Genomic DNA, 27,490 nt, shown 5'->3' on the forward strand with positions numbered 1-27,490 from the left:
ACTATTGAGGGAATCACATAGTCAGCTAATGTTTTGTCCAACGCTGGTGTTACTGCCTGAGCACTGGTGGAGTGAATCGGGCGCACTTCCGGGAATATGGACATCTCGTCGACAATTACAAGTGCATATTTACTGTTGGCGAGTGGGCCGAACATGTCAACAGTGACCGCGTCCGATACCTGCAGTGGCATCGTTGTCATCTTGAGGGGCACAGGAAACGTGCGCAGAGCGACTGCCTTGCATGCCACACATTTTTCTAGTACCTGTTCCACGCTCCCATTCATCTGTGGGAACCATACTTTGGTTCTGAGTTGTCTTTTTGTGGACATAATTCCTCTGTGTCCCGTGGGTGCAAATGCCAGTATTTGATCTTCATGATTCGCAGTGACAACAATTCGGTTTTCTTTCAGCAGTAATCCTTCCGGGGAGACGGATAGCGTGTGTCTTATGAGTCGGAATGTTTGAAAATGTTTCTCTTCAACTGTGGATAGTGGCTGGTCATGTTTGTTTTTGAGGTGCCACTGACCTTATGTCAGACACTTCTGTCTCTACACAAGTAGTTGGTCCTTCGAGCAGTTGCGCTCTCGTAACAGACTTGGGTAGGGCACTGTTCACTAGGTAGATTATGTATTGGTTTGGCTTTGATGGATTGTCTCTCGTCTGTGGCTGGTAAGGGATATCGAGATAGGAAGTCTGCAGGATTGTTGTCCTTTCCTGGGCGGTGTATGATGTTGAACGAGTATTCTTGCAACCGGAGTCCCCACCTTGCAATGCGTGGAGGCCTCTTGGCTGTTGGTTTGCCATAATTGGTTGTAAGGGCTTGATGATACTTGATGATGGTAAACGGACGTCCATATAGGAACAGATGGTAATGTTCACATGCCCATAGAACAGCAAGACTCTCTTTTTCTGGCTGCGAGTATGCACATTCCGTTGCCGAAAGACTGTGATTCGCACACGCAACTATACGTCTTGCTGAGTTGGGCGGGACTCCAGGTATCATTTGTGCTAGAATCACCCGTAAATTGACGGGGCTGGCATCTACCGTCACTTCAGTGTCAAGTTCGGGGTCATAGTATGCCATGCAAGATGCAGATGCAATGCGCTTCTTGATCTCCTGTGTGGTCATTTCCAGATGCTAATGTCACTGCATTGTGCCCAACTACATTAGTTTCAGGCCACACGTGTTAGACCGCCTGGCTACGCCCCTGGCGAGTGCTTCTTCTTGCCGAGGCATTGTATCCATCCGCTGTGATTATTGGATACCAAGACTTGAGCCTCATTACTCCATCCGCTCGGGTTGAGCTTGTAGCCCTGTGGTGGATTTCTTCGTGGTCTGTGCGGACTCTCCACCGTAAGGCTGGTTTCACAGGGTCTTCGCCGTGACGGCCCGCGGGTAGCAATCAGTGAGCACCTGGCCACGGTTTTCATTTATTTATTTATTTGAATTTTTATATACCGCGCCACACGCCTGCACACAAAGAGATAAAACAGGACGGACTCAGATAAGTAACACAAAATTTCAGGTCAGGTTGCATAGAAGGAGGCAGCATTAAGACCCAATACTAATCACAATCTTGCCGGTTATGGCGTGTTCTTATGATAACCATATTAACTTTGTTATATATATTTTTTTAATAGAGAACCAGCTTGATGGTCAGAAGAAACGCGCCGTGTTAAATTGCTGCACCCTTTTAATCGGGCCTGGTAAGAGGGATGAGCTGGCCTCTCCTGGAACAGGTGCATTAACCCCCCCCCCGGGCAATCGTGTGGCTGAGCACACCTTGAGCAAACTGTTGCTTGCTCAGAAGGGCCGCGCATCACACCAGCACGCATGACATCACGCACTCGCAATGAGCAAAGGCTGCACACGAGCAGCTACACTCAGGCTCCGGGTGAGGGGTGATGTGTCACCCGGATACTTTAGCCTCGCCATCGTAACCATGGTTTATGACAGGAAATGGCGGTCACTGCACTCGCAGGGCTGGGCGTCAATGAAACCAGTATTGGCAAAGCCAACCGTATTTACTTTGCTAATGGAAAATCACCAGTCGGACAGGGCGTCTATTCTCGGGTTCCAGGCAGCAGGGCTTTAAGGGGGCCGGGTCTGGCCGTGGTGAAGTCTTCAAAGAGTACCTCTAAGCCCGGGAATTCCCCTCCCTCCCCCACTAGCTTCAACCCCAGTGAAATGGCTGCCGGCAGCAGCAAGGCAAATTATGAAAGAAAGGTGGAGCCGGGGTGCAGCAAAGAGACTAGTAGCAATGCACCCGGCCCTCCCACTGACCTCTTGCAAGGGCGGGGCAATTAATGGAGGGTAACGCAAGGTTTGGCCGCAGTAGATTTCATCGAGGCAGAAATGGTTGCATTGTTGTCTTGCCGCATTTTACTGCAAATGTATGTGGATGGGTGGGTTTGGGGAATAATAAAGGTAGGGGGAGATTGGTAGGGTGACCGGACGTCCTGGTTTTCCCAGGACAGACCAGGGGAAATCACGCTCCGTCCCGGTGTCCCGGGAGTTTTTACATTTTCCAAACCCTGTCCGGGGATTGGAAGCCTGGCTGCCTACAGTCCTGGTTTTTGCCGGGACCCGATTTTGAAATCCCGGATTCGGGTCCCAGCGCAACTTTTCCTGCACGTAAATGGGGGCGTGAATGTTCTTCCCCTTTGGTGCGCCTTAGGGGTCCATATTGCCAGCCATACTCTTTTTGAATACCTGCAAAGAGCCGCTGACCCATGTGGTTGCTCTGGCGATACCCAAGTGTACCTGCAGGGATCGGTGGTGAAGAGGGAGGGCTGCCTTCTGAGGATTAGTGCGAGGATGATGAGACGCCTTCAGTTTACTTCCCAAGGACACAAGGTTTCGTCTCTTTGTTAAATGTGTTAAATGTTAAAGGTATTTGTACCATGCACCGTCACCAACGGAATTGGTCTCCAGGCGCTCTGGCGGATCTGTAAGCGATAAGGTGGGATGGGTTAGTAAGGTGAAGAGGGAGTAGGATAGTAAGAGGAGTGGTGTTCTGTTGGCAGCTTCAGCTCGGTATACACCAGATACTGAGCTTTGGTGCAGGTATTGGATCGGTGTCAGTCTGCGTGTCCTGTTGCTCCGGCTTATGTGTTGTTGCAGTGTTGTGAAGTGCGTGCGGCTTGTGGTGCGAGAGATGCTTGTGTGAGTTTTTGAGTGAGATAAGTATGCAGAGTTTGAGGTAATAGTGTTTAGTGGTTTACGGTTACCTGATCTTTAGCATGCTAACATTCACAGCTTTCTCTAAGTGTGGCACTTGTTGGCCTTCACAGTCTTATCTAGGAGCGGCGCAGGCTGGTGTTCACAATTCTATCTAAGTGTGGGCATGCTAATATTTACAATTCTATCTAAGTGTGGACATGCTAATATTTACAACTCCGTCTAGATGCGACTCAGGCTAATGTTCACAATTCTATCTGAGTGTGGACATGCTAATATTTACAACTCCATCTAGATGCGACTCAGGCTAATGTTCACAATTCTATCTCTGAGTGTGGACATGCTAACATTCACAATCTTATCTAGGAGCGGCGCAGGCTGGTGTTCACAATTCTATCTAAGTGTGGAGATGCTAATATTTACCAATCTGTCTAAGTGTGGACAATAGAACTGCTTTCCTTGCCAGTGGAGGGGGGTCCTCCCAATCTTTTCTACCTCCTGGATTTTACCGTTGGCTCGCGCCTTTCTTGTACGCCTCATGTTCAATCATTGGTTAAAGCCGTCAATGTTCACAGCTTCTCTTTGCTCACTCCAATCTTTCTGGCCAGTCTCCGCTTTTCAGTTGCCATTGCCATCCTTGGGTGCTTTGAAACACTTGCCTGTGTATAGGCGCTATATAAATACACAATACCATAACATACCATCCTTAGCTATTTCCCACCTGGACTATGGCAATGCTGGCATGTCCAGTTCTCTGTAGCTCCACTCTCGACCCTCAGAGACCGATCCTCCATATTAGTCCAAGACTGACCTCTGGAGCCAGGAAGTTTGACCATGTGTTCGATTGTGACCCAATTCCATGAGCTCCTGGGAGGCCTGCGTGACATGTAAGGCACTGGGGCGGGTTTGTATAATCCTTTCTCTCAGTTCCCAGTCTATCCAAACCCATCTCTGTCTGGAGGTTCAGTTCTGTCCCTATTTCCTGTTTATCTGCAATTGGAATGAACGTCCTGTGCCCCTTAAATCCGTGACTGGGTGCCCACCTTTTAGATAAAACTAACGGCCTAGTTTTGGAAGCGACTCATGGGTTTCTTTTCTCTGATATGAAACATGTGCTCTTTCTCCGGGATATTATTATATCGTAGCATGGTTTATCTGGTGTGCTGCTGTGTACAGGGCTGGGATACCTGGTTTGCATTTTAGAAAGGTTTTAAATAAATAAATACACAATTTCATTATTCTCTATAAATAGTTTTGCAGTCCAGTTTGTCAACACTGGTAAACTTCCAGTTTCAAAATGTAAGCACACGCCCAATTTGCAAAATCCCAGTATATTCCCAATTCGCACCTGGGAGTGGGTGTCATGGGGACTCCCAGGCGACCAGGAAGCTTGGATATCCGGCTGCACCCCATGGGAAGGCCCGCGTTCCCAGCATTGTCAGTAGTGGGAGGCTGCGTCTTCCCTCCCAGCAGGTAAGCCCTCTCTGCCCTGCACCTCCATCCCCCGGCTCCTCGCCTATTACCCCCCCACAACCTACTCCTTCCCCACCCCACCTCTGGCCCCATTTACCTACACCCACCTCGTCCTTCACCAACTCCAGGAACACCTGCTGTTCCGGCCCTTCACAGAAATGGTCACCATGGAAAGGAAGAAGGGACTACATGGAGTTTCCTTCTCTCTATGACCAGGGAGGCCATTTTGTTTTGTAGTTCTTTTTTTACATTGAGTAACAGCAACCGTGCCCATTATCAACCTCAAAAACCCGAGGCTATTCCCTCCCCGGCCTGAGCCTTCCTTGCTCTTAGTTCTCCAGCCTGCTCTACCTCAGCCACTTGTCGCCTTGTGTGGCCTGATGAAGTCTTGCACTTATCTGTTCCCTGACCACAGAGTTGCATCTGTTCCCTCCTGGCCTCTTGGCCTGGTTGTTGCCTTGTATTGTGTTCTGCTCTACTACCTCCCTGTCCCCGTGCCAGCGGGTTTGTTATGATATGTTATGTTATCGCGCATTCGTATAGCGCCTTCGGCCATAGTTTATGGCTTCAAAGCGCTTTGCCTGGCAGAGAGCAAAGGAGGCGCATCATAGAACATTCATTGGTGTTAGGGAGAAGCAAAGGCGGGCAAGGGATGAATACGAGGTTCAGGAAGGCATGAGAAGGAAACGACGGCAGAACTGTGTACAATTGGACCAAATGTACTGTGGGACTCAACTGGATTCTATGAGGCGCAGCGCCAAGAGGAGAGAGGGCTTGAGAAGAGGCGCTCTCTGTACAAGGTGGGTATGTCTAGAAATCACTCACTCCATGGTGAGCCTAGGCATGCCATGCCCAAGAAAACACATGGGGCAAATCGCCTATAAATGTAACATTCTGTATGGGCAGGCTATGGCTGCAGGCCGCACTCCGTGGATAATGTGGCGGGCAGCACTCTGGGCACTACCCACACCGCTGATGTGGTGTCCCACGAGACTGGTGCAAGGTCCTGCTACAGGAGTGCTGCAGAGAGAGGGGTACTGTACCTGGCCATGCCAAGCGCCTTGTACTCAAAGGCATGGGACCGGGTACTGCCCTGTGGGGGCTGTGGAAAGGGGTGCTGCACATGAGCCTCCCCCGGGGTGCTGCACCCACAGGGCATGTCCCCAGGCCATATGCTGTGGGTGCAGTGAAGATGGCTAATGTGCCCTGGGTTCCATGGCCTGTGGGTGTGCCTGGCATGGGTAATGCGCTCAGAGAGATCAGCCGCAGGCCATGCCCTCTGGGTGCTGGGGGTGGGCGAGGCGTGCATGCTTGTGGTACGGGCCCTTGGTGGTCATGAGGCATGACCCTTGAGTGTCTCTGATGGGTAGTGCTTTTCCAGATTGCTTTGCAAATAGTTAGATGTTGAAATAACTTGAAACCCTTTTTGCTTTGGTGAATATGCACTTATACTTTTTGTGACAGTGGTTACATGGTCACAGCACATCCTTACAAAGCACAAAGAATGGCACAGAAACATCACTCGTTAAGGCGGAGGCGGTGGGGGGGGGGGGGGAAAGAGACTCCTGTATTCAGCCTCGCTGTACACACGCATGATTTCTTTTTTTTATTAAAGGACAATCTGTCTCCGTTTTAAGGGAACTGAGGAATAGTCCTAATGCTTAAAGTAAACAATTGTGTGATAGCCCAAAAAGGGTTTCCCCGAAATTGATCGATTATTGCTTTCGATCTTTGAAAAACAAAGAGAAAAGAAAACTGCGGGGTTGACGCCACCACCCGGACATTCTGCAATACATTCATAATGTGATTACAAAAGCATATACAGACAATACAAAATATCTGGTTACATTTTCTTACTGGACAGAAATTCTGTTTTTCCAAAATGTATATATACTTTTCTTGTGTTCTTTTCGTAGGCAGCATCGAAGGCTGGGGATATTGGGTGTGAAGTCTGTTACCTGGTTATGGATTGGATAACATCTCAGCCCAGATGCCAAGAATCCACTCCTTCGACGACTTTTTTAAAATAAATATATCACAGAATTCCCTAATTGCATCCTGAAAGTGAGTCCGTGTTCGTAGTCTCCAGTGCCTGATAATGTATGCACTAGTAATGATAACAAATGGAAGTGTTTTTGGTTTTGGCAAATATGGTGACGCATTAGCACCACCCTGCGGCCAACACAATGCTGCAGAGACCTGAAGGGAGTGAAGGGAAAGGGCGTTAGACTATTTGGTTGGCATGGAAACTGCTATTGGCATGTGTTGACAGCATCACAGCTTGTTACTTGCTGTGTTCTGACGCTCATCAAACCTTCTTATGCCAACATGTCTCAGCGAAGGCATTAATAAACAAAAGAAAACTTCAAAGCCCTATAATTAATTTGGTCTCAGTCAGTCTCAGTACCTCTTCCTCATCCTAGTGCCTCTTCCTCGACCCTGTTCTCCAGCCTAGTCCCTCATTGTAGTTGCTCTTCCTTGTCCCAGGCCCTCTTCCCCATCCTAGTCCCTATTCTTCATCCCTGTTCTCCAGCCTAGGCCCTCGTTGTAGTTGCTCTTCCTTGTCCCAGGCCCTCTTCCCATCCTAGTCCCTCTTCCTCGTCCCTGTTCTCCAGCCTATTCCCTCGTTGTAGTTGCTCTTCCTTGTCCCAGGCCCTCTTCCTTGTCCCAGGCCCTCTTCCCCATCCTAGTCCCTCTTCCTCGTCCCTCTTCTCCAGCCTAGTCCCTGGTTGTAGTTGCTCTTCCTTGTCCCAGGTCCTCTTCCCTGTCCCATGCCCTCTTCCCCATCCTAGTCCCTATTCCTCATCCCTGTTCTCAAGCCTAGACCCTCGTTATAGTTGCTCTTCCTTGTCCCAGGCCCACTTCATCGTCCCAGGCCCTCTTCCTCGTCCCTGTTCTCCAGCCTAGTCCCTCGTTATAGTTGTTCTTCCTTGTCCAAGGCCCTCTTCCCCATCCTAGTCCCTCTTCCTCATCCCTGTTCTCCAGCCTAGTCCCTCGTTGTAGTTGCTCTTCCTTGTCCCAGGCCCTCTCCCCCTTCCTAGTCACTCCCGCTCTTCTTATTCCATCATCCTCTACCTTGTATCTCTTCCTATTCCCTCTATGTGTTCCTCATTTTTAATCCCTCTTCCTCGTCCTAGACCCTCTTCCTCGTCCCTGTTCTTCAGCCTAATCCCTCGTTGTAGCTGTTCTTCCTTGTCCCAGGCTCTCTTCCTCATTCTAGTCTCTCTTTCACATCCTCATCCCACTTCCTCTTTGTATTCCTTCTTCCTTGTCCTGCTTCCTCATCCTAACCCCTCTTGGTCCTCCTGTCCTTGCCCCTCCTGCTTCTCCGAGTCACTCTTCCTTGTTCTAATCCCCAATCGCCACTCTCCTTCTAATCAGTCTCTCATTCTTTAAGGCACAGCCTGGCAGTCAGTCACAGTCTCTCACTCCCTCTCTCGCCCCTGTATTGCTGCACCCCTCTCCCCCACCTTCAGAGGACCCTCTGTATCTTTTTCACTCGCCTTTGCTCGGTTCACCTGCCTCTAACTGCCAGTCGGGGGGCGTGAGGGGCAAAGAAGCAATTCCAGGCTGCTTGAAGAGAGGTGAACACTGAGCGCATAATAAGTGAATAGTCATCAAGAATTGCACGCTGTTGCGCTGAAACAACCGCCCCCAGCCTGAATAGGGAGGTACATGCAGTATTTCTACATTTCTCACCTGGCGGTGTCGCCTGCGTGGAGGGTTTGAGGTAGGCATGGACCGGAAGCTCTGCTATTAAGTGTGACATTGAGCACCGAGTAGAGCAGCCGCTCCCATTGTCCCTGAGGTAACTGGGGAGGCGTGAAAGCTGCTCAGATGCTTCTCAGCTGGGAATGGGCATCAGGCCTTCACACTATGGGATCTGCCTTATATCGGAATTACATCAGGTATAATATCTACCTTACCTCAGGTATACTAGGCCGCTCTGGGATCTGCCTCACATCAGGTATATCTGCCTTACATCGGGTATAAAAGGCCACTATGGGATCTGCCTTACATCAGGTATAATATCTGCCTTACATCAGGTATAATAGCTGCCTTACATCGGGTATAATAGGCGACTCTGGGGTCTGCCTTACATCAGGTATAATATCTGCCTTACATCAGGTATAATAGGCGACTCTGGGTCTGCCTTACATCAGGTATAATATCTGCCTAACATCAGGTATAATAGGCCACTATGGGATCTGCCTTGCATCCGGTATAATATCTGCCTTACATCGGATATAATAGGTGACTCTGGGGTCTGCCTTACATCAGGTATAATATCTGCCTTACATCGGGTATAATAGACCACTCTGGGATCTGCCTTTCATCACATATAATATCTACCTCACATCAGGTATAATAGGCCATTCTGGGATTTGCCTTACATCAGGTATAATATCTACCTTACATCGGGTATAATAGGCCACTATGGGATCTGCCTTACATCAAGTATAATATCTGCCTTACATCGCGTATAATAGTAGACTCTGGCGTCTGCCTTACCTAAGGTATATTATCTGCCTTACATCGGGTATAATAGGCGACTCTGGGGTTTGCCTTACATCAGGTATAATATCTGCCTTACATCGAGTATAATAGGCGACTCTGGTGACTGCCTTACATCAGTATAATATCTGCCTTATATCAGGTATAATATCAGCCTTACATCGGGTATAATAGGTGACTCTGGGGTCTGCCTTACATCAGGTATAACATCTGCCTTACATCAGGTATAATATCTGCCTTACATCGGGTATTATAGGCGACTCTGAGGTCTGCCTTACATCAGTATAATATCTGCCTTACATCAGGTATAATATCTGCCTAACTTCGGGTATAATAGCCAACTCTGGGGTCTGCCTTACTTCAGGTATAATATCTGCCTTACATCAGGTATAATATCTGCCTTACATCAGGTATAATAGGCAACTATGGGATCTGTCTTACATCAGGTATAATATCTGCCTTACATCAGGTATAATAGGCCACTATGGGATCTGCCTTACATCCGGTATAATATCTGCCTTACATCAGGTATAATATCTGCCTTACATCGGGTATAATAGGCGACTCTGGGGTCTGCCTTACATCAGGTATAATATCTGCCTTACATCAGGTATAATAGACCGCTCTGGGATCTACCTTACATCAGGTATAATATCTACCTTACATCAGATATAATAGGCCATTCTGGGATCTGCCTTACATCAGGTATAATAATTACCTTACATCAGGTATAATAGACCACTCTGGGATCTGCCTTACATCAGGTATAATAGGCGACTCTGGCATCTGCCTTACATCAGTTATAATAGACCACTCTGAGATTTGCCTTACATCAGGTATAATAGGCGACTCTGGGGTCTGCCTTACATCAGGTATAATATGAACGTTACAGTTGGTATAATGGACCACTCTGGGATCTGACTTACATCAGGTATAATAGGCTGCTCTGGGAGCGGGGTCTGCCTTATGTCAGGGATAAAAGGCCACTCTGGCATCTGCCTTACATCAAGTATAATAGGCCACTACGGGGTCTGCCTTACGTCAGGTATAATATTCCTCTCTGGAGTCTGCCTTACCTCAGGCATAATAGCTGCCTTACATCAGGTATAATAGGCCACTGTGAGGTCTGCCTTACATCGGGTATAATAGGCCACTCAGGGATCTGCCTTACATCAGGTATTATAGGCCACAATGGGATCTTCCTCACAGCGGGTATAATAGGCCACTATGGGGTCTGTTTTACATCGGGTATAATAGGCCACTCTGGGATCTGCCTTACATCAGGTATAATAGGCCACTCTGGGGTCTGCCTTACATCGGGTATAATAGGCCACTCTGGGATCTGCCTTACATCAGGTATAATAGGCCACTCTGGGATCTGCCTTACATCAGGTATAATAGGCCACTCTGGCATCTGCCTTACATCAGGTATAATAGACCACTCTGAGATTTGCCTTACATCAATTATAATAGGCGACTCTGGGGTCTGCATTACATCAGGTATAATATGAACCTTACAGTTGGTATAATGGACCACTCTGGGATCTGACTTACATCAGGTATGATAGGCTGCTCTGGGATCGGGGTCTGCCTTACGTCAGGGATAAAAGGCGGAGTTGGGTGAGGAGAGTTGAGTCTGCTGGAGTCTCTCTCCCCTGTCGACTACAGCGTGTGGGAGGGCTTAAAAACCCTGGACCAGAGCGGAGTGGTGAGCGGAGTTGGGTGAGGAGAGTTGAGTCTGCTGGAGTCCGCGGGAGCCCGCGAGGGCAGAGGCAGACGCAATATGGCCGCAGCCCAGAAATATGAGAGAATACCGTTACAGCAAGGGCGAAAAAATAGTAAAAATGAAAAAACGGACGAGGTGGGAGCTGATTCAGACACTGACAACAGCAAACGGCGTCTAAGGAGCGTGAAATCACCAGCCAGGCGGCTGAAATCTAAGACGCTTCCCAGTGAAGAAACCGCCCACGAAGAAAAAAAAGAGCTACATACGCCGAGGTCTCGTTACAACAGTACGAACAACGAGCTCAGAGAGGTGGGCAAGACGACAGCGTCGTGCGCCTGCGAACCAGAGGAGAAAGACGCACAAGTAACAACAGAACCACAAGTCCCGCAAATAAACCTAAGCGGTGAAAGAAAGCAAGACCTACCGGTCACCGGTCACAGTGCCCTGCACACCGCTCTTAAGGCGAGTGGGTTTCAGGAAATGGCAGCCGGAGGGCAGCCACTGACGGACCCTCAGCAGGAGCGCTGTGACGCCGAGGACAGGAGGGAACGAAGGGAGAAGAAATCATCGGAAAAGACAACAAACCGCGGAGCAGGACAGCCAGCCCTGCCTGCCTCGCCTGACCCAGGGCGGGCTGGGAGGAACCCCACGCGGATGGGAAACATGGAGAGAAGTGGTCTAGAGAAACGCCGTGAGAAAGTTCGAGGTCAAACAGACAGCCCAGACGAAAACACTAAAGGGACGCAGATAGCAGAATTGGCAAAGAGCCAGGCTAATAAGCTGACCACCACTCAAGAAAGGGAAAGTGTGGAGGTGGACAGTTTACCACAAGAAAATGAGGAAGGAAGAAGGCTAAACTGGCCAATAGAGAAGGTTCCCAAAACAGGCGTACAAGTAAGTGTACACAGGAAACCAGGGTCTGTTGACACTGACGAGGAATTGGGCATAAGTGAGAATGTAATAGGAGAAGAGACAAAACAAAGGGAAGACAATCGGACGCAAGTGCCAATTAACAAATCCATCAGTAACGAAGGGAAAGAAAGCAGCACAGAAGAAAGTTGGAGTGAAAGTGAAACGGGGATGTCAGACTCAGACTCGGAAACAGGACAGGAGAAAAAAGCCTTAAAAGCAAAACAGAAAAAAAGGATAACTACCAATAAACCAACAACGCAAAGAAAAAAACAAGAAAAGACGAACGAAATGAAAACAACAAAGAACACTAAAGGAAGAGGATGTGAACAGCTAGGAAAAACGAAAACGACATTAGAAAATATAAAAAAGAACTCGCAAAAAAAAATTGAGGGAATGCAAAAAGGAACATTGCCAGTATCCTTGTCAGGAACATTGAAAGCATTTTTCTTTAACCAGCAGAAACGAAAATTAGACCCGGAAAACGATCTATCTGATGCAGAACTGCTGGAAGCGGTCGAGGTAAATTCCGGAGGGGACAGCCAACAGACCCCCGGGGTCACCTTGGGGCTAGAAGGACCGCCAGCTGCAGGTCTGTCGCAGCTCCTGCAAGAAAAAAAGAATGCGGCAAAAGCAATCCGGCGACAAATAGAAGAAAGAGAAGAAAGACGGAAGCAAAGCACCTTCAAAAAACATCAGGAGGAGCCCTCTGAAGGAGGGGGAAATACCGTAACGCTTGAAGACGACAACCAAAGACAGGCCCTGGCCCGGGAGAGGGTGCTCCAACCAAAAGATCAACGACAAAACGTGGACTGCCCAGATGAGGCAAAAGCACACCCGAATTCAGACCAGCTACTTCGTACCCCGGAGAAAGTAAGAGAACTACATAGAGAGAACCAACAAAGAGAAACACAGAAAGAAAAACCTAAGTGTAGAAGGTTGGAGGAAAAATCACACAGAACCAGGTTAAGCAATAGCCTATTCACAGAAAAAATGGCAACGCCAGGGAAAATAGCCAGTACACCAAAATCGCCGAAAAACAGAAGGATAAGTGAATTAGACACGCCGATACAAAAGGAGTCCCCAAGTAAAAAACCGGACCTACTAACAATCATGTCTGCAATAACGATAGCACTGGCGCCATATTGCAAACTATATCAAACAATAAAAGAAGGAATACAAGATAACACATCAATTCTGGCCTCTATGTCCACGAAAATCACACATATAGAAGGATACATCACAGCTGTAGAAGAAAGAAATGACGCCTACAAGAAAGGGTGGGAAAAAGAATTGGAGGATTTAAAGAAACAAATTGAGTGCTTAAAAAGGGGGACAAAGGAGGAGGACCAGAAAACCAAAATAAAATCAGAGCGGGAAAGTAAAAATGCGGTAACAACAGATAGACACAAAGAAGACCATGAGATAAAGGAAGTGATGGAGGAAAGGTCCAAACCCCCACAAACATACCCAATCAAATCGGGACTCCAAAATCATCCCCAGAAAAAAGTTCCAGTGATATTGAAACTAAAAAAAAATGACAAGGCTGACAAAGATCCGACGACAGAGAAGGTGGAGCAGCAGGAAGCAGAAAAACTAAAAGAAAAAAAAAAAGAAAAAATCAGAGAGGAAAGTTCAGAAAAAAGTCAGAGAGAAAGGAAAAGAGACAAAACGAGCAGCTCCCCCTTCTCGGTCGAAGATTTGACGAGCGACACAGATTTGATGAATTTGTCCCAGCATTGAGAGACCGCCTCCAACAACTCTGTGATGGAGGTGAACACAGATCAGCAAACACAAAAGCAAAAAGAAGAAGAGAAAGAAATAGAAATTAGACAAAACATGAAACCCCAAACACCAAAAAGAAGTCCAGAGGCAAGTGAGACCCAAATGAGGAGAGAAAGGGAGACACAAAAAAGAACAGAGAAGAAGAACGAAAGCCCTCAAAAGAGCAAAGAATAAGTGAGCGGTTAACAACACACCGAAAACAGGTGATAATAAGTCCAGAGAATAACAAAAAAACTGGCATGTCGAAAGCTGAAAAACAAGAACGTATATTCAAACTTGAGCAATTAGACCCAAAAAGCGGATACATGATCCTAAATAGGAAGACGATTTTGAAATTAATGAGCAAAATGAACGCGCTGAAAATGATAAAAACAGAAGATATTACGTTAGTAGAGCCTTATCATAGAGGAAAGATCGCGAAGGCATACATCCACGTGAAAGAACCAATCCGGCAAGAAACGGAAGTAAACGCAGCTACTGAAATGTTCCAAAATGGGTTTGGGTTGACAGAAATAAAAAGAGAAACACAAAAAGAAAAGAAAGACCCTAAGTACGATGAAAAAGAAAGAAGGCCATACCATTTTATTTCACGGACAGAAGAGCGGTATCGATCTAACAGACTAGGAAAACATAGAGAAGAAAGGGGTATCGATTGGGAATTGGAGTATGGACGAACGGAAGACAGAAAAGAGAACCGAAGATACCATAAGGACGAAAAACAACAACAAAACACGCAGTCAAGGACGGAGCACCAGGACACGGGCTCAGTACATCATAACCTACACCGGAGAGTGGAACAAAGACGCGCTCATAGACATTTTAGCCCAGAGAGAACTGGCCGCCACAGTAGAAACGAGAGAGCAAAGAAATCACCTCCGAGACAAACAAAGGAGATGTCAATAAACACGGGCCCGCTAGCATGGCTAAAAGCAGCCTTAATGGGCAAAACAGAAAACTAGCAATTAACGTGGTCACCGGCACCTACGGGGGATGAACAAAGTAGTGGTGACCAAAAAGAAAGCAAGAAATGTTTCATCCTGGGGTCATGGAACACAAGAGGATACATGCATTTAACCAGACCGGGCGACGTGGACCTAGGCGCACTAGACATCATATGTCTACAAGAAACTTGGCTACAAGAAAAACCCGGCCTAGACGGCTACGTAGTGGAAATAGCACCTGCAAGCAAGGGCTTGTTAGGCCGACCATCCTCAGGTCTGTTGACAGCAACGAAAATGGGAGTAGGCCTGGCAACACCGATAAAATTACATGAATCATATGAGATGCTAGTAATACTGACGACATGGACCGACGAAGGAAAATCAAATAGCAAGAGAAATGGCAACCAAGTCATCATAATAAACACGTATTGGAACCCCCAAAAGATGACAAACAAAACGTACTGCGCAAAAATGGCAGAGGTGATAGACGAAATCAAAACAGTACACATGAATGCGGACATCATCATATGTGGTGACCTAAACGCCGATTGCAGGGAGGGGAACAAAGAAACAAAGTTGGGAAAGTGTCAAGACACGACCCGCGAGAGAGGTGCCGCATGGGAGACCCTGATCAAACCAAGAAATTTTCATAACATCGCAGCTCTATTTCCGAAACAAAAGAACATCCCAACTTGGGAGAGTGTGAATGCAAAAGCTACCCTAGATTACATCTTTGTGTCGACAGAATTCCTACCTAGAATTGAAGAATACAAAGTTCAAAGAATCACACACAGTGATCACAATCTGCTGACATGCAAATGAACAGGATCACAAACAGAAAATCATATGTACAAACACAACCTTGAAATAAACAACCAGCAATCTAGAATTCGTCTAACAGAAGAAGATGTAAAAACGATAACAGCAAGATATAGACTCCCAGAGGAAGCCCAAGAAAAAGCACCACAAACTCGACCGAACTACATACCATTGCTAATACCATACAAAAAACCAGCGAGGAGTCAACAGAAGAAAACATCTAATGCATTGCACACATATGACAAACTTGTGGTTGAAAGAAGAAAAGTGGTGAGGAGGTTAAGAAAAATTGCAATAAAAAGAGACCAGCAGGAAGACTGGGAAAACTGGCAGAGGGAGGCTAAGAAATATAATCATTGGCTAAAGCAACATAGATTATGGATGTACCAACAAGATGCGGAAAAAATGTTGAAAAGCCTTGGTTCAAAGAAAACAAGTGATTTCTGGAGAATAATCAAAGCAACAAATCCCTCGAAGCCACCGGAACTGACAAATCAAGTCCCTGAGTCAAGTTGGAAATCATATCTAACGACACAATTTGAGCGACCGAAAACGCAAACAACTAAAGGATTACCAGACATGACAGCCATTTGGGTGAACGTGGCTAACACCACAGACATTGAAAAAACCATCAAAAACATCAAGGGCCCCAGGACCGGACGGGTTGTCAAATATCGACCTAAAGCAATCGGCGAACGCTTGGGCAGTGCTAATAAGTAAAATCTTCTCACACTGTGCCCAGACAAAAATGGTGCCGGAAACATGGCTAAAGGCCATAATTGTGCCAGTGTACAAAAAAGGCGAAAGAGAAGACCCTGAAAGCTATAGGCCCATAGCACTGTTAGACATTGTGGGCAAAATCTACGCAACCCAGCTGTTGACCCACTTTGGGACATGGGCAAAGACTGCACCCTGCTTCGACATTTTTCAGACAGGATTTCAGAAGAAGGGAGGCACGACAATAAATATATTGATCATACAGATCTTGAAAGCGAAAGTAAAAGAAGGTGCCCCAAAAATCTACCTGGCATTCGTAGATCTATCAAAAGCTTTTGATAAAATTGATCGAGAAAAACTATGGCTAAAACTGAGCAAGTGGGAATGCCCAACGTCCATCATGGCCCCAATAAAAGCGCTTCATGAAAACACAAAAATCAGAGTAAAACTGAATAAACAAGGCATCTTGTCGGAAGAGATTGCAATCCAGCGAGGTGTAAAACAGGGCTGCCCATTAGCTCCAGCCCTGTTCATTGCTTTCTTGGGGGACTACCAGATCGAAGAAAAAAAAATAAGAGCTTTCCCACCAAAAATTGGAAATGAAATGATACCAAGACTATGGTACGCAGACGACGCCATCATTATCGACCAAACACCAATTGGGCTGCAACGAAAACTGAACAATCTGGCAAACTATATGTCAACAAATCATTTGGAAATCAACACAACAAAAACTAAAGTGATGGTCTTTGAAAAAATCGCAAACAAAAATACAAAGCAGCCAAATTGGCATTTGGAGAACGCCAAATTGGAAGTAGTCGACAAGTTCAAATACCTAGGGGTAACCTTGGACAGATCAGCAGGCGACAACGCAATACAAGATCAGTTATGGGACAAGGTCAAAAGACTCACGGCACAAACTAGACTGGTTGACAAAAAATTTGGGAAATTTTCCATTGTTCCAGCAATAAAATTTTACAAGGCAAAGGTTGTGCCTTCTATCACCTATGGAATGGAAGCCGCCCTCAACTTACCGAACGCAATATGGCAAAAATTGGAAGGTCACGTGTGGAAGGCAGTATTAGGCCTACCCAAATCAACCTCCATGCCCGCAATTAGAAGGGAATTGGGCCTGGTCTCGTTAGCTACATCAGTAAAGCAAAGCAAGCTGAGACTTTATAGAAAAATCATAATGGCTGATTCATTACCAATATGTGCGGTGATAGCAGAAGAATTGAAAATGGGCACCTGCAAAGCGCTCAACAATTGGGCAACAACAATACAAGAAACACTAAACGAAATATCATGCACAGAAGAAGAGCTAAAAAAAAATCCAGATCGAGTAAAGATAAAAATTGAACTCATGGATTGGATCCACACTGTAGACACAGCGAGAGCAAATAAGCTACTCACCCACCTTCCACCGACGTTTAATAGGGTGAAAGAGCCGCTGAGTTACTGCAAAAAGTTTCCGAATAAGAAGATGAGGAGCACATTTTTGAAGGCAAGATTAAACCTGCTGATGACCCACCAAATCCTAGCCATTAGATCATCAAAAATGGATAACAGTTGCCGCCTATGCAAAAATAAAGAAGAAGTGGAAACATTGCAACATCTAGTCCTAAGATGCCCAAAAACCAGCACAAATAGAGACAGATATCTACAATCATGTCTGCAAGGGGCGACGATGCTAGATGAAGAGGCGGTCTGGAATAGATTAATCTCAGGAGAAACAACGAGATGGACCATAGCGGCAGTAAAATTGATAGACCTTGCTTTCGAAAAGATTGCCAACACACAGGCCCATATGAAAACAGCAGAGGTGGCCGGGACAGTGAAATCGCCCATTGAAAGCGAAACACGAGGAACAATTAAATAACAGCGTAATTCCCGAGAGAGAAGGCGGAAATCGACTACGACCTCAGAAGTGTCATCATAAAAACGACTGTGAAAAGCGCCTTGGCGCATCTGTAGAAGAAGAAGGGTTCTTGTAAAAATCGTTAAATTTCTTTCCGATTAAAAGCAAGTAAAAAAAAAAAAAAAAAAAAAAAAGCCACTCTGGCATCTGCCTTACATCAAGTATAATAGGCCACTATGGGGTCTGCCTTACGTCAGGTATAATAGTCCTCTCTGGAGTCTGCCTTACCTCAGGCATAATAGCTGCCTTACATCAGGTATAATAGGCCACTGTGAGGTCTGCCGTACATCGGGTATAATAGGCCACTCTGGGATCTGCCTTACATCAGGTATTATAGGCCACAATGGGATCTTCCTCACAACAGGTATAATAGGCCACTATGGGGTCTGTTTTACATCAGGTATAATAGGCCACTCTGGGATCTGCCTTACATCAGGTATAATAAGCCACTCTGGGGTCTGCCTTACATCAGATATGATAGGCCACTCTGGGATCTGCCTTACATCGGGTATATTAGGCCACTGTGGGGTCTGCCTTACGTCAGGTATAATAGGCCACTCTGGGATCTGCCTTACATCAGGTATAATAGGCCACTCTGAGATCTGCCTTACATCAGGTATAATAGGCCACTCTGGGATCTGCCTTACATCAGGTTTAATAGGCCACTGTGGGGTCTGCCTTACATCAGGTATAATAGGCCACTCTGGGATCTGCCTTACATCAGGTATAATGTCTACCTTACATCAGGTATAATAGGCCACTCTAGGTTCTGCCTTACATTAGGTATAATAGGCCTCTCTGTGGTCTGCCTCACATCAGGTATAATAGGCCACTCTGAGGTCTGCCTTACATTAGGTATAATAGTCCACTGTGGGGTCTGACTTACATCAGGTATAATATCTACCTTACATCTGGTATAATAGGCCACTCTAGGTTCTGCCTTACATCAGGTATAATAGGCGCTGTCTAGTCAAATGGTCGACAGTCAAAAGGTCGACACAATTTGGTCGGCAGGTCGAATGATCACATTTTTTTGTAGTTATATATATTATTTTAGGTTTTCGTTTAGGGGAATAAAGTGGTTTTTAGCAAAAAAAAAACAATGTGAAAAAAAAACAAAAAAATTAGATCATTTGACCTGCAACCATAATAGGCCACTGTGGGGTCTGCCTTACATCAGGTATAATAGGCATCTCTGAGGTCTGCCTTACATCAGGTATAATAGGCCACTGTGAGGTCTGCCTTACGTCAGTTATAATAGGCCTCTCTGAGGTCTGCCTTACATCAGGTATAATAGCCACTGTGGGGTCTGCCTTACATCAGGTATAATAGGCATCTCTGGGGTCTGCCTTACGTAAGGTATAATAGGCCACTCTGGGGTCTGCCTCACATCAGGTATGATAGGCCACTATGGGTATAATAGGCCACTCTGGGTTCTGCCTCACATCAGGTATAATAGGCCACTCTGGGGTCTGCCTCACATCAGGTATAATAGGCCACTATGGGTATAATAGGCCAATCTGGGTTCTGCCTTACATCAGGTATAATAGGCCACTCTGGGGTCTGCCTTACATCAGGTATAATAGGCTACTCTGGGGTCTGCCTTCCATCAGGTATAATAGGCCACTATGGGATCTGCCTTACATCAGGTATAATAGGCCACTCTGGGGTCTGCCTTACATCAGGTATAATAGGCCACTATGGGATCTGCCTTACATCAGGTATAAAAGCTGCCTTATATCAGGTATAATAGGCCACTGTGGGGTCTGCCTTACATCAGGTATAATAGGCCTATGTGGGGTCTGCCTTACATCAGGTATAATAGGCCACTGTGGGATCTGCCTTACGTCAGGTATAATAGGCCAATATGGGTATAATAGGCCACTCTGGGGTCTGCCTCACATCAGGTATAATAGGCCACTATGGGTATAATAGGCCACTCTGGGTTCTGCCTTACATCAGGTATAATAGGCCACTCTGGGGTCTGCCTCACATCAGGTATAATTGGCCACTATGGGTATAATAGGCCACTCTGGGTATAATAGGCCACTCTGGGTTCTGCCTTACATCAGCTATAATAGGCCACTCTGGGGTCTGCCTTACATCAGGTATATTAGGCAACTCTGGGGACTGCCTTACATCAGGAATAATAGCTGCCTTATATTAGGTATAATAGGCCACTGTGGGGTCTGTCTTATATCAGGTATAATAGGCCACTGTGGGGTCTGCCTTACATCAGGTATAATAGGCCACTGTGGGATCTGCCTTACATCAGGTATAATAGGCCACTATGGGTATAATAGGCCACTCTGGGTTCTGCCTTACATCAGGTATAATAGGCCACTCTGGGGTATGCCTCACATTTGGTATAATAGGCCACTATTGGTATAATAGGCCACTCTGGGTTCTGCCTTACATCAGGTATAGTAGGCCACTCGGGGGTCTACCTCACATCAGGTATAATAGGCCACTATGGGTATATTAGTCCACTCTGGGTTCTGCCTTACATCAGGTATAATAGGCCACTCTGGGGTCTGCCTCACATCAGGTATAATAGGCCACTATGGGTATAATAGGCCAATCTGGGTTCTGCCTTACATCAGGTATAATAGGCCACTCTGGGTTCTGCCTCACATCAGGTATAATAGGCCACTATGAGTATAATAGGCCACTCTGGGTTCTGCCTTACATCAGGTATAATAGGCCACTCTGTGGTCTGCCTTCAATCAGGTATAATAGGCCACTATAGGATCTGCCTTACATCAGGTATAATAGGCCACTCTGGGGTCTGCCTTACATCAGGTATATTAGGCAACTCTGGGGTCTGCCTTACATCAGGTGAAATAGGCCACTGTGGGATCTGCCTTACACCAGGTATAATAGCTGCCTTATATCAGGTATAATAGGCCACTGTGGGGTCTGCCTTATATCAGGTATAATAGGCCACTGTCGGGTCTACCTTACATCAGGTATAATAGGCCACAATGGGTATAAAAGGCCACTCTGGGGTCTGCCTCACATCAGGTATAATAGGCCACTATGGGTATAATAGGCCACTCTGGGTTCTGCCTTACATCAGGTATAATAGGCCACTATGGGTATAATAGGACAGTCTGGGGTCTGCCTCACATCAGGTATAATAGGCCACTATGGGTATAATAGGCCACTCTGGGTTCTGCCTTACATCAGGTATAATAGGCCACTATGGGTATAATAGGACAGTCTGGGGTCTGCCTCACATCAGGTATAATAGGCCACTATGAGTATAATAGGCCACCCTGGGTTCTGCCTCACATCAGGTATAATAGGCCACTATGGGTATAAAAGGCCACTCTGGGGTCTGCCTCACATCAGGTATAATAGGCCACTCTGGGTTCTGCCTTACATCAGCTATAATAGGCCACTATGGGTATAATAGGCCACTCTGGGGTCTGCCTCACATCAGGTATAATAGGCCACTATGGGTATAATAGGCCACTCTGGGTTCTGCCTTACATCAGGTATAATAGACCACTATGGGTATAATAGGACAGTCTGGGGTCTGCCTCACATCAGGTATAATAGGCCACTATGGGTATAATAGGCCACTCTGGGTTCTGCCTTACATCAGGTATAATAGGCCACTGTCGGGTCTGCCTTACATCAGGTATAATAGGCCACAATGGGTATAATAGGCCACTCTGGGGTCTGCCTCACATCAGGTATAATAGGCCACTATGGGTATAATAGGCCACTCTGGGTTCTGCCTTACATCAGGTATAATAGGCCACTATGGGTATAATAGGACAGTCTGGGGTCTGCCTCACATCAGGTATAATAGGCCACTATGGGTATAATAGGCCACTCTGGGTTCTGCCTTACATCAGGTATAATAGGCCACTATGGGTATAATAGGACAGTCTGGGGTCTGCCTCACATCAGGTATAATAGGCCACTATGGGTATAATAGGCCACTCTGGGGTCTGCCTCACATCAGGTATAATAGGCCACTCTGGGTTCTGCCTTACATCAGCTATAATAGGCCACTATGGGTATATTAGGCGAGTCTGGGGTCTGCCTCACATCAGGTATAATAGGCCACTATGTGTATAATAGGCCACTCTGGGTTCTGCCTTACATCAGGTATAATAGGCCACTATGGATATAATAGGACACTCTGGGTTCTGCCTTACATCAGGTATAATAGGCCACTATGGGTATAATAGGCCACTCTGGGGTCTGCCTCACATCAGGTATAATAGGACACTATGGGTATAAAAGGCCACTCTTGGTTCTGCCTTACATCAGGTATAATAGACCACTCTGGGGTCTGCCTCACATCAGGTATAATAGGCCGCAATGGGACCTGCCTTACATCAGGTATAATAGGCTGCAATGGGTATAATAGGCCACTCTGGGTTCTGCCTTACATCAGGTATAATAGGCCATTCTGGGTTCTGCCTTACATCAGGTATAATAGGCCACTCTGGGGTCTGCCTCACATCAGGTATAATAGGCCACAATGGGTATAATAGGTCACTCCGGGTTCTGTCTTACATCAGGTATAATAGGCCACTCTGGGATCTGCCTTACATCAGGTATAATAGGCCACTCTGTGGTCTGCCTTCAATCAGGTATAATAGGCCACTATAGGATCTGCCTTACATCAGGTATAATAGGCCACTCTGGGGTCTGCCTTACATCAGGTATATTAGGCAACTCTGGGGTCTGCCTTACATCAGGTGAAATAGGCCACTGTGGGATCTGCCTTACACCAGGTATAATAGCTGCCTTATATCAGGTATAATAGGCCACTGTGGGGTCTGCCCTATATCAGGTATAATAGGCCACTGTCGGGTCTGCCTTACATCAGGTATAATAGGCCACAATGGGTATAATAGGCCACTCTGGGGTCTGCCTCACATCAGGTATAATAGGCCACTATGGGTATAATAGGCCACTCTGGGTTCTGCCTTACATCAGGTAGAATAGGCCACTATGGGTATAATAGGACAGTCTGGGGTCTGCCTCACATCAGGTATAATAGGCCACTATGGGTATAATAGGCCACTCTGGGTTCTGCCTTACATCAGGTATAATAGGCCACTATGGGTATAATAGGACAGTCTGGGGTCTGCCTCACATCAGGTATAATAGGCCACTATGAGTATAATAGGCCACCCTGGGTTCTGCCTCACATCAGGTATAATAGGCCACTATGGGTATAATAGGCCACTCTGGGGTCTGCCTCACATCAGGTATAATAGGCCACTCTGGGTTCTGCCTTACATCAGCTATAATAGGCCACTATGGGTATAATAGGCCACTCTGGGGTCTGCCTCACATCAGGTATAATAGGCCACTATGGGTATAATAGGCCACTCTGGGTTCTGCCTTACATCAGGTATAATAGGCCACTATGGGTATAATAGGACAGTCTGGGGTCTGCCTCACATCAGGTATAATAGGCCACTATGGGTATAATAGGCCACTCTGGGTTCTGCCTTACATCAGGTATAATAGGCCACTGTCGGGTCTGCCTTACATCAGGTATAATAGGCCACAATGGGTATAATAGGCCACTCTGGGGTCTGCCTCACATCAGGTATAATAGGCCACTATGGGTATAATAGGACACTCTGGGTTCTGCCTTACATCAGGTATAATAGGCCACTATGGGTATAATAGGACAGTCTGGGGTCTGCCTCACATCAGGTATAATAGGCCACTATGGGTATAATAGGCCACTCTGGGTTCTGCCTTACATCAGGTATAATAGGCCACTATGGGTATAATAGGACAGTCTGGGGTCTGCCTCACATCAGGTATAATAGGCCACTATGAGTATAATAGGCCACTCTGGGTTCTGCCTCACATCAGGTATAATAGGCCACTATGGGTATAATAGGCCACTCTGGGGTCTGCCTCACATCAGGTATAATAGGCCACTCTGGGTTCTGCCTTACATCAGCTATAATAGGCCACTATGGGTATATTAGGCGAGTCTGGGGTCTGCCTCACATCAGGTATAATAGGCCACTATGAGTATAATAGGCCACTCTGGGTTCTGCCTTACATCAGGTATAATAGGCCACTATGGATATAATAGGCCACTCTGGGTTCTGCCTTACATCAGGTATAATAGGCCACTATGGGTATAATAGGCCACTTTGGGGTCTGCCTCACATCAGGTATAATAGGACACTATGGGTATAAAAGGCCACTCTTGGTTCTGCCTTACATCAGGTATAATAGGCCACTCTGGGGTCTGCCTCACATCAGGTATAATAGGCCGCAATGGGACCTGCCTTACATCAGGTATAATAGGCCGCAATGGGTATAATAGGCCACTCTGGGTTCTGCCTTACATCAGGTATAATAGGCCACTCTGGGGTCTGCCTCACATCAGGTATAATAGGCCACTATGGGTATAATAGGCCACTCTGGGTTCTGCCTTACATCAGGCATAAAATGGGCCACTCTGGGGTCTGCCTCACATCAGGTATAATAGGCCACTATGGGTATAATAGGCCACTCTGGGATCTGCCTTACATCAGGTATAATAGGCCACTCTGGGGTCTGCCTCACATCAGGTATAATAGGCCGCAATGGGGTCTGCCTTACATCAGGTATAATAGGCCGCAATGGGTATAATAGGCCATTCTGGGTTCTGCCTTACATCAGGTATAATAGGCCACTCTGGGGTCTGCCTCACATCAGGTATAATAGGCCACTATGGGTATAATAGGTCACTCCGGGTTCTGTCTTACATCAGGTATAATAGGCCACTCTGGGGTCTGTCTTACATCAGGTAAATAGGCTAGTCTGGGGTCTGCCTTCCATCAGGTATATTAGGCAACTCTGGGGTCTGCCTTACATCAGCTATAATAGGCCATGGTGGGATCTGCCTTACATCAGGTATAATAGCTGCCTTACATCAGGTATAATAGGCATCTCTGGGGTCTGCCTTACGTAAGGTATAATAGGCCACTCTGGGGTCTGCCTCACATCAGGTATGATAGGCCACTATAGGTATAATAGGCCACTCTGGGTTCTGCCTCACATCAGGTATAATAGGCCACTCTGGGGTCCGCCTCACATCAGGTATAATAGGCCACTATGGGTATAATAGGCCAATCTGGGTTCTGCCGTACATCAGGTATAATAGGCCACTCTGGGGTCTGCCTTACATCAGGTATAATAGGCTACTCTGGGGTCTGCCTTCCATCAGGTATAATAGGCCACTATGGGATCTGCCTTACATCAGGTATAATAGGCCACTCTGGGGTCTGCCTTACATCAGGTATGTTAGGCAACTCTGGGGTCTGCCTTACATCAGGTATAATAGGCCACTATGGGATCTGCCTTACATCAGGTATAAAAGCTGCCTTATATCAGGTATAATAGGCCACTGTGGGGTCTGCCTTACATCAGGTTTTATAGGCCTCTGTGGGGTCTGCCTTACATCAGGTATAATAGGCCACTGTGGGATCTGCCTTACGTCAGGTATAATAGGCCAATATGGGTATAATAGGCCACTCTGGGGCCTGCCTCACATCAGGTATAATAGGCCACTATGGGTATAATAGGCCACTCTGGGTTCTGCCTTACATCAGGTATAATAGGCCACTATGGGGTCTGCCTCACATCGGGTATAATAGGCCACTATGGGCATAATAGGCCACTCTGGGTATAATAGGCCACTCTGGGTTCTGCCTTACATCAGCTATAATAGGCCACTCTGGGGTCTGCCTTACTCTAGGGACTGCCTTACATCAGTTATAATAGCTGCCTTATATTAGGTATAATAGGCCACTGTGGGGTCTGCCTTATATCAGGTATAATAGGCCACTGTGGGGTCTGCCTTACATCAGGTATAATAGGCCACTGTGGGATCTGCCTTACATCAGGTATAATAGGCCACTATGGGTATAATAGGCCACTCTGGGTTCTGCCTTACATCAGGTATAATAGGCCACTCTGGGGTATGCCTCACATCAGGTATAATAGGCCACTATGGGTATAATAGGCCACTCTGGGTTCTGCCTTACATCAGGTATAGTAGGCCACTCTGGGGTCTGCCTCACATCAGGTATAATAGGCCACTATGGGTATATTAGTCCACTCTGGGTTCTGCCTTACATCAGGTATAATAGGCCACTCTGGGGTCTGCCTCACATCAGGTATAATAGGCCACTATGGGTATAATAGGCCACTCTGGGTTCTGCCTTACATCAGGTATAATAGGCCACTCTGGGTTCTGCCTCACATCAGGTATAATAGGCCACTATGAGTATAATAGGCCACTCTGGGATCTGCCTTACATTAAATATATAATAGGCCACTCTGGGATCGGCCTTACATCAGGTATAATAGGCTACTCTGGGGTCTGCCTTCAATCAGGTATAATAGGCCACTATAGGATCTGCCTTACATCAGGTATAATAGGCCACTCTGGGGTCTGCCTTACATCAGGTATATTAGGCAACTCTGGGGTCTGCCTTACATCAGGTAAAATAGGCCACTGTGAGATCTGTCTTACACCAGGTATAATAGCTGCCTTATATCAGTTATAATAGGCCACTGTGGGGTCTGCCTTATATCAGGAATAATAGGCCACTGTCGGGTCTGCCTTACATCAGGTATAATAGGCCACAATGGGTATAATAGGCCACTCTGGGGTCTGCCTCACATCAGGTATAATAGGCCACTATGGGTATAATAAGCCACTCTGGGTTCTGCCTTACATCAGGTATAATAGGCCACTATGGGTATAATAGGACAGTTTGGGGTCTGCCTCACATCAGGTATAATAGGCCACTATGGGTATAATAGGCCACTCTGGGTTCTGCCTTACATCAGGTATAATAGGCCACTATGGGTATAATAAGTCAGTCTGGGGTCTGCCTCACATCAGGTATAATAGGCCACTATGAGTATAATAGGCCACTCTGGGTTCTGCCTCACATCAGGTATAATAGGACACTATGGGTATAATAGGCCACTCTGGGGTCTGCCACACATCAGGTATAATAGGCCACTCTGGGTTCTGCCTTACATCAGCTATAATAGGCCCTATGGGTATAATAGGCCACTCTGGGGTCTGTCTCACATCAGGTATAATAGGCCACTATGCGTATAATAGGCCACTCTGGGTTCTGCCTTACATCAGGTATAATAGGCCACTATGGGTATAATAGGCGAGTCTGGGGTCTGCCTCACATCAGGTATAATAGGCCACTATGAGTATAATAGGCCACTCTGGGTTCTGCCTTACATCAGGTATAATAGGCCACTATGGATATAATAGGCCACTCTGGGTTCTGCCTTACATCAGGTATAATAGGCCACTATGGGTATAATAGGCCACTCTGGGGTCTGCCTCACATCAGGTATAATAGGCCACTATGGGTATAATAGGCCACTCTGGGTTCTGCCTTACATCAGGTATAATAGGCCACTGTCGGGTCTGCCTTACATCAGGTATAATAGGCCACAATGGGTATAATAGGCCACTCTGGGGTCTG

General features: G+C 46.6%; 2 protein-coding genes across 4 annotated transcripts in view; both read left to right on the plus strand.

Moving 5' to 3' along the window:
- Positions 1-27,490, plus strand: part of LOC138468292 (beta-1,3-galactosyltransferase 2-like) — a 268,296-nt gene that overhangs the window by 118,829 nt on the left and 121,977 nt on the right. For all 3 annotated transcript variants that reach the window (XM_069608780.1, XM_069608779.1, XM_069608778.1), the window contains one exon: positions 6,571-6,718. The gene's annotated coding sequence lies outside the window, so the exon portion shown is untranslated. The remainder of the gene's footprint in view (positions 1-6,570; positions 6,719-27,490) is intronic.
- LOC138467350 (caldesmon-like) lies at positions 10,953-13,547 on the plus strand. Its single transcript, XM_069607317.1, has one exon. The coding sequence runs from the start codon at positions 10,953-10,955 to the stop codon at positions 13,545-13,547; it is 2,595 nt and encodes an 864-aa protein (XP_069463418.1).

Source organism: Ambystoma mexicanum, chromosome 4q, assembly GCF_040938575.1.
Source record: "Ambystoma mexicanum isolate Mex_15411 chromosome 4q, UKY_AmexF1_1, whole genome shotgun sequence".
Classification (NCBI taxonomy): Eukaryota; Metazoa; Chordata; class Amphibia; order Caudata; family Ambystomatidae; genus Ambystoma; species Ambystoma mexicanum.